Source organism: Limulus polyphemus, unplaced genomic scaffold (assembly GCF_000517525.1).
Source record: "Limulus polyphemus unplaced genomic scaffold, Limulus_polyphemus-2.1.2 Scaffold164, whole genome shotgun sequence".
In the NCBI taxonomy this organism is placed as follows: domain Eukaryota; kingdom Metazoa; phylum Arthropoda; class Merostomata; order Xiphosura; family Limulidae; genus Limulus; species Limulus polyphemus.
In genome coordinates, this window is record NW_013665774.1 from 491,966 (window position 1) to 504,496 (window position 12,531).

The 12,531-nt window shown below is 34.1% G+C and overlaps 2 protein-coding genes across 3 annotated transcripts in view; both read left to right on the top strand.

Moving 5' to 3' along the window:
- Positions 1 to 6,962, top strand: part of LOC106477261 (band 7 protein AGAP004871-like) — a 39,733-nt gene extending 32,771 nt beyond the window's left edge. For both annotated transcript variants that reach the window (XM_022381448.1, XM_013937853.2), the window contains 4 exons: positions 125 to 328; positions 2,154 to 2,209; positions 2,939 to 3,017; positions 4,168 to 6,962. In XM_022381448.1, coding sequence (XP_022237156.1) covers positions 125 to 328; positions 2,154 to 2,209; positions 2,939 to 3,017; positions 4,168 to 4,362 — 534 coding nt within the window. In that variant the 3' untranslated portion in view covers positions 4,363 to 6,962. The remainder of the gene's footprint in view (positions 1 to 124; positions 329 to 2,153; positions 2,210 to 2,938; positions 3,018 to 4,167) is intronic.
- A 2,303-nt stretch (positions 6,963 to 9,265) lies between these two features.
- LOC106477272 (death domain-associated protein 6-like) overlaps positions 9,266 to 12,531 on the top strand; it is a 46,305-nt gene continuing 43,039 nt past the window's right edge. The window contains exon 1 of the mRNA XM_013937864.2: positions 9,266 to 9,320. Coding sequence (XP_013793318.1) covers positions 9,266 to 9,320 — 55 coding nt within the window. The remainder of the gene's footprint in view (positions 9,321 to 12,531) is intronic.

The window sequence follows — 12,531 nt, forward strand, 5'->3', positions numbered from 1 at the left end:
GTACGGTGGGGGGGGGGGGGGGGGGCTTTTAGAAAGGAAAGTTGCATAAACATCAACGTAACAAGTTTGTATGTGTCTAACTTAGTTGTTTTACTTGAAATTATGTTTAATTTACCCATTCCAGGTCTTGACTAAGGATTCGGTAACCATATCGGTCGACGCTGTTGTTTATTACCGGGTTCAGAACGCCACGGTGTCTGTGGCTAACGTGGAGAACGTTCACCACAGCACAAGTCTGCTTGCCCAGACTACTCTGAGGAACATGCTCGGTACTCACAATCTGCACGAGATACTGGCTGAGCGAGAACATATCTCTAACTCTATGCAGGTAACGTAGAACGAAACAAGCGATTAGTTATTTATAGTAGGTATAAACCTAACCTTAGAAATAGTGTAATAATTGAAGATATAATTCAGAATATAAGGGCCTGCTCTAAATCATCTCGGATCAAGACTTACTTATTTGGACTTCCAACTAATATGGGGAAGGATATGCAACAATACCTAGACTTAGCGTGGAAAAGACTCCACAAGATGGAGAGAGGTGGATTGTTTAGCTGTGTCCATCTCATCGAAAGGTGTGGATCGCAGTTCATATGACTATCTTATATATATATATATATCATTAAAGCAGCGAATGCGCCATTTAAGTTCATGCCAATGATACTCAGTCAGATTGAGATTCGTTGGTGCATTAAAATGACAGAAATCGGTGTCATGCTTTTCGAACGTGTGCATCATATTGTTGCATTAAAGTATTCAACGCTCTGATACTTTTGACGCAGTTCACTCTTTCCCCACACCATTACACCAACAACATCTCGCACTGTCGGAAAAACACGAGTAGCATAAAATATATTAATTAATTTTCTTCGCATATTAATTCTACTGTAAGCACTAAAGAGGATGAAACGCGTCTCATAAATCAACACCGCATGCAGCCAGTCATTCACTGTCCACAGCTTTTGAATGAAGCAACATTTAAGCCATAATTTCTTACTTGCATCTAAGATAAACAGTTTCCAGGCTGATTTTCTGGCCGTTATATAACATTTGTTATAATGTCCTTTCATGATTTTGTTAAACAGTTTTCAGGCTGAGTTTTTGGCTGCTATATTAAAATTTGTTACTATGTCCTTTGCACGGTATTGTTAGAGATAGTCAATTATTGTCCATTGTTTAAGACACCTTTAAACTAATACACAATCTGTCATCTGTTTTCCATTACATGCTGTCTATCGGTCAGTTACCAGCAGTTGATGGAAACACTCGTTTGCAACAGCCACTTTTGCTGAATTCTGGTTATAGATGTCTTTAAGTATCAACATAAAAAAAGGATCTTTGTTAATGACCCTTTAGAAAAGCATTTAATATCATGCTTCCACGAAAGTCTGAAAAATCTCTGTGTATTTAGGGAATAAGAAGTCATATGACACATCGTATTATCAGCTCATTCTGCATATGCAACAACAATATATTAAATGTTATGTTTTATAAATGTGTGGAGCTTCAAAATATGCTATGTATTTTGTCAATATTGTTACGTCTCCGTTTGTTAATTAATTTTCCGTAACCTCGTTCCCACGAAACTTTAGCGACACAAGTCCTTCCTTAATAAAACTGGTTTATTCTTTCGGAATACAACTTTACGATACACTTAATTTCAACAATCGCGCTAAAACAAACGCGTTAACTTCAACAATACTCTCTGACTGCAGTTCAATTACTTTCTACCTACACACGCTGTCCCGTCACGTTGTGACCATCTTATATATATACCATACTACCCTATATCTAGTAAATGCTAGGGCATTCATGAAGGAACAAGATATTTCTAGAAAAGTGGCGTGACACTAGTCACGTGACCTCGCTGACGCAACAATATGTTTATAATATGGATTCAATCAAGCATGAAATAATCATAAAATATTGTAAGCTTACATTGAATTAAACGGCAATATTTAATAATTAGCCATAACTTTACTTACTGCAGACATCTTAGTAGAGTTAAGCCTTATATGGAGAAGATATGAGGGGTAGATGTCAATAAAGTTAATTGTTACACATTAAACTACAAGGCTTAGTTATTTTAAACTGTTGTTTGATTATACCGCTGTATAAATCTGATGTTTGCTTGCACATCTTCTCTGCAGAGTGTCCTTGATGAATGTACTGATGATTGGGGAATAAAGGTGGAAAGAGTTGAGATGTGAGTCATACCACTCTATATGAGATAACTATGCTTATTGTATCTCTAAGTTCTAACTTTGATTACGTTGTCTGAAAGTCATAAGAAAAATACTTTAACACCAAGGGATAGGTAAGTATATAAATTTATCTTCTGTTTCGACGTATTTAACATACAAATATAGCAAGTTAACTAGTATTTCATTCTACATAGCAAAATAATAACTTGTCAAGTCTTCCCGGTAATTTATAACTTCGACATGAACGGCGCTTCATACGACATTCGGTAGGTGAGGGAAGCGGTGTAGCATTTAGAATCTTATATGCATTAATTACATTTATTACAAAGTCCTGAATTGCTAAGGTTATATATCCATAGATGTAGAAAATTAATTGAAATACTACTGACCTGATAAACAGTTGTGAAATTAGAGTTCAAATTTCATTCCCAGTTTTCAAACGAAATGAAAAGGGGAAAGCAAAATTTTATATCGTCATACAATACATTAAAAACTTGTGACGTTAATAAAAAATTCCTTTGTTTTGGCTGATAAAATAAATATTATTAATTAGGTTGAAAACGAAAGCACTTTTTATTAAATGTTATAAAATTCTAACTTTAAAAATACTAATGTGTGTATGTCTGTGTGTTGGGAGGTAATATCTGTCTTGTTTTTCTATGTTGGTTTTTGCACACTTATTGCCGTTTTTAACATGTTCATTCTTGTGTGTTTTCCACTGTAACCCATAGCAAAGATGTACGTTTGCCAGTCCAGTTGCAACGTGCCATGGCTGCTGAGGCTGAAGCTGCACGCGAAGCTCGCGCAAAGGTTAGTCTCTCTCATGTACCCAACAGATATTCTTTTTCGAGCTCTGGATCAAAGGAACTGCAAAATTATAACACTCTAAAGACTGTAGCTTTGCGCGAAATTCAAAACAAACATTTAAAATAGTCCTCAAGCTACGAAATGAATAGTACTGTTTTATGTTAGATTATAAGTTAACTCTATAATTATATTATTTTGTTATTGGTCCAACAATATTTGTAATCAGTTGAATAAATGTAATGGAACCAAAGCTTCACTTCGTACCCACAATATAAAGAAAATAACGTTTTTTCGTCATCTAATTTTATTGCTTTTCATTTTTCATTACAATAGTAAAGATGGTACCAGTTTTGTAGTGATACAACTGTTGCTTTAATGAAATAACAATTTAAAAAACCTAACGTTTACGTAAATGGGTAAAAAAAAATGTAAATAAATCGCCAAAAATGTTAAGACATCTAGTTCATCTGTACTGAACAGCCCGGCATGGCCAGGTGGTTAGGGCGCTCGACTCACAATCTGAGGGTTGCGGGTTCGAATCCTCGTCACACCAAACATGCTCGCCCTATCAGCCGTGGAGGCGTTATAATGTGACGGTCAATCCCACCATTCGTTGGTAAATGAGTAGCCCAAGAGTTGGCGGTGGGTGGTGATGACTAACTGCCTTCCTCTAGTTTTACACTGCTAAATTAGGGACGGCTAGCGCAGATAGCCCTCGTGTAGCTTTGCGCGAAATTCAAACAATTAAAATAGTCGTCATGCTTTTATATTTTCTGCCTTAATATATAGTAAATTAAATATCGTAAAATATTTATGAAAGCAAATGATATACAAAATGTATGCAACTTAGAGTTATTTTGCTTCGGCAGATTTTAATGTTGTCATGCACCTCCTATATGACGTTAGTCATTGTCTAGATCTTTAAGCTGATTGGTGTGTTTCTAATTTTATTTTGTCTCTAATTTTTTAATGTTACCCATGCAGTCGTGTGATATATATTTATATATGAAGATATAAGTGACCTAACTTAGCTGTGTACAATGTAGAATTTTCAAAAATTGTAGCATGCGACGAATAATAATATTTCGTGGCCTTTTAGGATTAAAAAACTTAATAGCATTTTTCAACTGTAGATTTGTATTTTCGCAATCAGGTCATTGCAGCCGAAGGGGAACAAAAAGCATCTCGAGCTCTGATGGAAGCTTCTGAGGTCATTGCACAGTCTCCGGCAGCTTTACAGCTTCGTTATCTACAAACTCTCAACTCTATCTCAGCAGAGAAGAACTCTACTATCTTATTTCCAATCCCAATAGACATCATCGGTGGCTTGATGAGGAAAGAAGAGTGAATGGAAGCACTGTATCAAATAGAACAACTGTAGATGATAAAAATGATTAAAATAATATTTATATAAGATGTGAGCTCAACTAGCAAAATGATCACTCTTTTGGGCATGCTACAAGATCGTTCAACTGTATATATATAACGACACCACTACTCATAAATGTATTTTAATCAGTAGACAAAACAACTCTGAAATTTTGTCTCCAACATCTCTCATATTCGTTATGTACTGTAAACTTGGTATAACTTACAAACCTATGGTAAATAACGCACTTTTCTGTTTCCACTAAACATTAGTACCACATATCATGTTATTACTATTATTTTCTCGTTTGTTTATTTCTTTCTTGTACTTTAATAATTATTTTTCGTCTTTTGTTAGGATAATTATAAGTAAAAACACTACATAGTCCACATATTTTTAGTCAATAATTTGGGGGTGCAGGTTCGCCCTGTCGTATATCTCTGGATTTTTGAGCTGCCGAGCCGGGCTCGAATCCGTCAGATACTACATAATCTTCCCCCTATTTTAATTCGTGGGCGCGTTATAAGAGTGATATTTAATCCCTTAGCGTGACTGATGGATGGTAGGGTGCTGCTGACTGGTTGCCTTCTCTCTGGTCAGTAGCTTAAAATTAGGGACGGTGGTAGATAGCCTTAATAGCTTTCTCGTAAATACAAGAAATACATACAAAAACTGTTTCAAATAAAATAAACAGTATTTACATAAAAATACTAAACTGTTGGAGGAAGGTTTAACTGTTTTCATAAATCTATTCTAATAGCTCTTAAATCGTTTCTCTTTTTTTTTCTCCCGAATATTAAAGTTAGATAAAAATCTATCAAAAATTATCCTATAGGAAAATGTTACTAATTACAAATTTTATGTTTTTGTCAACGTTCTCTGTATTACTGTGTGAATTAAGACTGTTCTTAAAAAATATCTTAAAGAACGTACTTGGTTTTGTATATAAAGAAGAACATAATTGTTTTTGTTGCTCATTTGCAATTAATTTGTCGGAAATCTGCTTAGCACCGTTTCCGCAAGAGGGCTTAATGGAGTTTGGATGGTAATAACAGACCCTACACCCACACTAGATGTAATATATAGACTAGAAGACTAGTAAACAATAAACGTGCTTATTAAGTATGATGAATATTTATATTTCAGTTTACGAAGCTTTCTATTTAATGTAATTCCTGATTTTAAAAAGTCAGGCAAATTGTCAACTAATTTTATTTTAAAATTCTTAAATGTGAGTAGTGTTATGTTGTTTTAGTATCTAGTAGTCTGTTTTCACATTGTTATAACCATTAAAGCAAAATCAGAGAAACTGCTTCACAAATATTTCACTTGATACAGTAGATAGTTCAGAACTGGTCCGCAGCAGAATGACCAAGTATTTTTATAAAAAGAAAGTGTTCTAAACCGACTGAACAACTTGTTTTAAAACGAACATTTTCTTCGAATCAGAAAAAAAAAAATCTGAAATGACCATAACTTTCTATTTATGTGATTCCGTGTTTTAGTGGTGTATATTGTTTTAAAGAAATGTAGAAACTGTCAGAAATGGATATCTAACAGCTTATTTGTGCTTTTGTGATAGTCATGACATTTAGTCAAACGATTTGTGAGTTGTATATAACTGAGAATAAAAAAGTAAGCGAAACTTTACAGCACAGGTTGTTTTCTATTCTACAGATAATTACAATAATATAATTGCTTTCCTCTTTCATCAGTTGTTTCCTTGTAGATTAGTAGTTTAGTTTAACATATAATAAGTATTTTTAATTGAATTATTGAACAGCTAAACCAAGTATAAACTTGTTTTAATTAACATTCAAATATGCAATATTCGAAATCAAATTTAAATGTTTATGGTATATTCCAATTGTATTCAGATAATGGATTAAGATGTTGTTGAGAGTTATGAATGTTACTGTCTAGGTTTTATTACAATAATAAAAAGAATTAAATACCATTAGCATCCTTACGTAAGAAAGTTGATTACACGCGCGTATTTATACACATGTTCTTGATTTTATGAAATCTGCCCTATCTTGTAATGCATATATGTGAAATCTACTAGCTGTATTTTTATGTTTTTGTAGTATATATGTGAAAGCTGTTTAAAATAAAAAAATAAATATGTATGTTAGGTATATTCTCATTAAACTCAGTGAATCATTGTCTGTGTGTGAAGTGTGATCGGTTAACGTGTTAAAAAATAAAATCACATGAGCTACAAGTTAAATCTTAGATCACCATAAAATTACCTTTACTAACATGTGATCAAATTATAAAAAGTTAGCTTATTTATGTTGACATTTTAATTCACGGATTATACTTTCAGATGGTTTCGTTTTGTGATTAAGACGCATTTTGTATAATTTTACGTGTTTAAAGTAAATGTTTGTTGATGTAAGATTTTTTACCGTTATTTCACCGTAGTATTTATCGCATAATACTACCTTACTCCATTATGGATAAATATAGATCACAAAGACCTACTTAATAATTGTATGTACTTTTCTTTCTTGGCACTTTAAGTAATTAATTATTTATGTTGTATTTTAGATACCCAAGTAATTTAAGAATATAACTTTCCCTTAGTCTTCTTTAATTTACTTACTTTATAGGTGTTGTTTTAGAAAAAACTACGGTTTACGTTTTGATTATGTATTTGAATAAATCTCATTATTTTATAATAGAAATATCTCCTTTTCATAATCCAACTTGAAATAATCGTACGACAAGTAACTCAATCCATCAGTTTGTTGTACAATAAACTCTTTTATTCAAACATGTACGTTAAACATAAACTTATCCATAAATTGTTTTTCGAATAAACATAATGTTGTATGTTCTTACACAAAAGTATAGGCATATAAAGTCTAAATAATCGTAAACAAAATATCTCCAATTGTGTTCAGTAAGCGAACACAAAAGTACCCTTGAATAGGGTGTTTAGATTAATCATTCACAAAGATACCTTCAATTATTTTAAATAAACGTACAGAAATGTATCATTAAATGTATATCAGTTAGTGTTTATAAAGCTTTCGTACTGAGTTGCGTTAGAAAATAAATATAACTATTACTTTATGCTAAAAATTAAAATGCACTAGTTCTTTAAGATAAAACATGTTTGCTTGTTTTGCTACAAATAAAATTCCCTGCTAAACCTTGCTACAAAAAAATTATGTATTAATTGTTAGATGGGTCTGGCCGTGTGGTTTCCGTGCCCTAACTGTGGTTCAAGTGCCCGTGGTTTGCGTCTCGTTGTTGCAAAAGCTCCTTACGCACTTTGGAGTCGTAATGCCTTGTAAAAGTGGCAATTAAACCCCACCATTAGGCAGAAAGAGCAGTCCCAGAGTTGGTGGAGGGTGTTGATGACTGGCTGTCATCCCTCTTGTCCATCAGTTTACAATTAGGCTATAAGCTTTGTGTAGATTTGCTCGAATTTCTGAGTATCAGAACCGAGTATCAGTTGTTTACTAGAAGTAGAAAAAAATTGTTAAATTATGCTACAAATAGAAATATTTGTTTACCTATCAAACGAAGGGTAATTTCATAACTGTTTAAGAGTTAATTACATCTTTTCAATTACATTACAGTTTTGTTATTTCATTGTAATACATCTGTGTAAGGATACACGTTGTAGGCATAACCTTTTCATAGTCTTCCTCTGCTTAATTTCTTCATTACCCATTCAAGCCGTCTCATTATTATTCCACTGCTTAAGCCTAATGGAACAAAGATTGCTATCAAAGAGTAAATTGAAACTGTCGTTAAAAGAAGTATCATTACAATGATTTAATTATACAAATTAAGTATGAGGTTTAACCATTTCAAATAATTGCACAACTCAAGTGTGAATTTCATTATTACAAATTATTGTACAAATCAAATATCAAGTTTAATCATTTCAAATAATTATATGAGTCAATTATCAACTTTATTTATTATAAATGAGCGTATAAATCTAGTATCAACTTTAATCATTTCAAATAATTGTGTAAACCAATTATGAACTTTCACCATTAGAAATGATGTCACAACTATGATAAGCGGGCCTATCATATATTTTCTACCTGCTATAGAAATTTTTCGGTTGTTCGTTTTCCGTGCTGCAATTGCTGAAGTAAAGCTAGTAAACTTTAAAAATCCGGATGGGATGAGAGCATGTTGGACAGCAACTTTGTAAGAATATGATTTTGTCATAGTTCATTAAAAGTGATGAGAGCATGTTGGACAACAAATTTGTAAGAATATGTTTTTGTCATAGTTCATTAAAAGAGATGAGAGCATGTTGGACAACAACTTTGTAAGCATATGATTTTATCATAGTTCATTAAAAGAGATGAGAGCATGTTAGAGACAACAATTTTGTAAGAATATGATTTTGTCATAGTTCATTAAAAGTGATGAGAGCATGTTGGACAACAACTTTGTAAGAATATGTTTTTGTCATAGTTCATTAAAAGAGATGAGAGCATGTTGGACAACAATTTTGTAAGCATATGATTTTATCATAGTTCATTAAAAGTGATGAGAGCATGTTGGACAACAACTTTGTAATAATATGATTTTGTCATAGTTCATTAAAAGAGATGAGAGCATGTTGGACAACAATTTTGTAAGCATATGATTTTATCATAGTTCATTAAAAGTGATGAGAGCATGTTGGACAACAACTTTGTAAGCATATGATTTTATCATAGTTCATTAAAAGAGATGCGAGCATGTTGGACAACAACTTTGTAAGCATATGATTTTATCATAGTTCATTAACCATGCTCACAACACAGAAACACGTATGGACTGTCTAGCCACACGGAGAGACGGACCTTGTCCATTGTCCGTGTAATGTCCTAATCCTGGACACCATGTGTGAGTTTAAACCATGGCCGCTTTGGCTATAACAAGAGCCCACCATGAGGAAAACGACTCCATCGAAAGTTAGTGCTTCAGGAACAACTGAAGGATCCTGATCTAACATGGGTAATTATTGTTGTCCTGCAAGGTCAGGCCAGCCCAGAACTACCAAAGGAGTATAACATGGATGCACACTACATGTGGCATCTGTAAGAGCAGTGCAATAATATGTTATGTGATACCATTGTTACCAGTCCGCAAAACGTGTTGCAGCTAGTAATTCTTCGAGCTCTGTGGCATGAATACTGTATGGTTTGTGCCACCCAGAAGAAAACTGGCTGAGACACAGTGAATTCCTCTGATGAGGATATCTCTAGATATTTCTGATCCACTCCTGGAAAGTGCACTATGCCATCACTACAAAGTCATTGTCATTGACTATTTCATGAAGTAGGCCCAAAAAAATCAATTAAAAACAAAGCTAAGATACCCTATAATCTGAGCTCTTTTGAAAGGTGGACCTTTCTTCTTCAGTTTGCCTCTGAAAAAGAAAGGTCTGCCTTTCGAAAGCACTCGGATTATAGGGTATCATATCCTCATGAAGTTGGCCGAAGTGTATCTATTGATCGATATCCTCGCATAAACTGTCACAGATGTTACTCGAGAACTGGATAACATGATATTTGGAGCACTGGAAGAGATCCAGATGGACCATGGAGCCAACTTCAACAATCAACTGTTTGCTGAGTTGTGTTAGACGTGGTGAAAACTCACACTTCACCTTATCACTACAGTCTGGTGGTTTGGCAGTATAGGCAATACAGACTACCAAATGGATGTTTTCGAAGTTTGTTAATCTCCATAGAACCAACTAGGATGAAAATTTAGCATATATATAATGATGGCATATAAAGCAGTCGAATAGGATGTTCACCAAACCTCCTCATGTTTGGATAGGAAGTGTTACTCCCTGTGGACATTACATGTTGTCCTCCATCACGAGGAGAAGTTCATCAGTGTTTCCAAGAGTATGTGGAGAGGCTAAGATCAACGATGAATTTGCCTAACAACAAGAGCAATGTTATGGCCAGATAATGAAAGAACGGATGCTTCAATGTGGTGACATCATCTCAACAATGGAGAGAAGACTGTAGATACTGATCTGGTAGTCTTTGCCGAACCAGATGAAGATTTGCTAGAGCTGGAATCAACTACCAGCTCCAACCAACAGACGACACGCGAACATTGATATAGATGGAATTGATCATCAAAGCTAGAATGGTCAGGTAATTGGAAGACTACTGACCAAAAGGGTGTAGCAATCACTTACTTTTCAAGCCCCGAGTAATGACAAAAAAAAGGTACGGTTACTGCTTGATTATTACAACTAAGACGACCATTATGTTGAGAATCTGATGAATTAAAGGAATTAGCATTCCTTGCTTTCCAAACTATCTGGTGATGCATACTGTAATGTGGTAATTTATACCTGAATGTTAAAAGCTAGGAAGGTCAGGTAGTTAGAAGACTTCTGATTGAAAGGGCTAAGCTTCCCGCAATGGTTGATAAAGGCCATGAAGCTACTACATCCTTAAGCCCATGAAGTGCTTTTCAGTGCTAGGAGCATCTTGAGGGACGTCCGATTCCGGAGAAGATAGAAGATGGGTAGGATACACCAATGTTGTGAAGATCAGAGTGAAGGTAATGCAGACGAACCAGAGAGTTAGTTCATTGGTTCCTGTCATCAATGAGGGAGTTTCGACTTCGAGAGCAGGGCCTACTTGATGATTATGATGGACTTACATTGCCGTAGCTTTCGAGGCGCCACTGGCAAAGAGACCACTGGAGACATCCCAGAAAAGACAGAGAATGGAACTACCAACTAAGCCACCTAAAGTGGTTATGAACTGGTTTAGTTTTTTTATTAGTATTCCTCCAAACACAGTGCCAACTTACTACCAGCTATACAATTACTGAAATTTGGCCTAATTGAAATCATAATTGTTTGGAAATAGCTTACATGTTTTGAATTAATGTCTGAAAGTAGAGAAACATCAGCAATTTTGTTTTATCCAGTTATAAACTTTTATTGTAATGAGCTTGTTACGATATATATATTTTTTCCAATGAAATAAAAAGTTTAGTTTTTTTTACATCATATCTTTGAGTCCTCTATAAATCCCAAGTAACCAAAGAAAAATCCAATAAATAACAATTTGTTATTTTAAATGGGCTGACAGTTAAATACCTACAAGACTAAAGTATTTTAACAATGGGTGAAGAAATTCAGAAAAACAGTCCAGTGAACTTGATATTTATAGCAAATTTCTAGAACATTATAAATATTAAGTTACATGAAAAGACCCCAACAAAGAAATTTGACTAAAAATGTAGAGGCTTGTTTGTATGTAGTTAAACACAAACCTATACAATGGGCTATCTGTGCTGTGCCCATAACTGGTATCGAAACCCGGTTTCTAGCGTTATAAGTCCACGGACTTCCCGCTGTATAATTGATGTTTAAAAACTTAAAGAAACACTGAAAGAGAGGAAAGTAATGTGGAGGACCTAAATCAAAAATGTCATGAAAGAAAAAGAAAATTGGAACAGAAAAGTTAAAGTACAGAACCGAGAACATGACCTAATAATTAGAGTGGCACTAGACGGTTTAGCAGGAAAATAGATCATAACTGACCTTGTACGGAACAGGTATATGCAGAAAACTACATCTTAAACGCCAGGAAATTATTCTTCTAGAAAATAAAAAGGAGAACTGTGACAGGTTTAATGCTTTGCAGAGATCTGTCTTGAAATATAAGATGTCTGAATTACAGCTGCTCACATTAAAGTAAAAAAATCAATAAGATTAAGATGTGGATAACAAAGATATCATGCTACAAAGGCAAAAAATATATAAGCTTAGTTTTGTCCACCCTGTACATCCTTACCCCTGCGTAAAAAAAGTTAGTGAGCTAAAAAAAGACATATACTGTGTTTTAACTTCTAAAGATGAAAACTATTTCAAAAGTATGACTGGAATAAATCGTTATGTGCACCGATCAAAATATAGCTAAATATAATTTGGATTAAAACTAAAAAGTAGGTTTGTTTATCTGTTGTTAAGCACAAGATTACACAATAGGTTATATTTGCTGCGCCCACAGCAAGTATAGAAACATGATGTTTAGCGTTATAAGTCCTCAGACTTACAGCTGTGCCATTGGAGGTCTGAAAAGTGATCTGTTAAATGTTAAAAAACACCGAAATATATACGACTCGTGAACTTGACTTGGC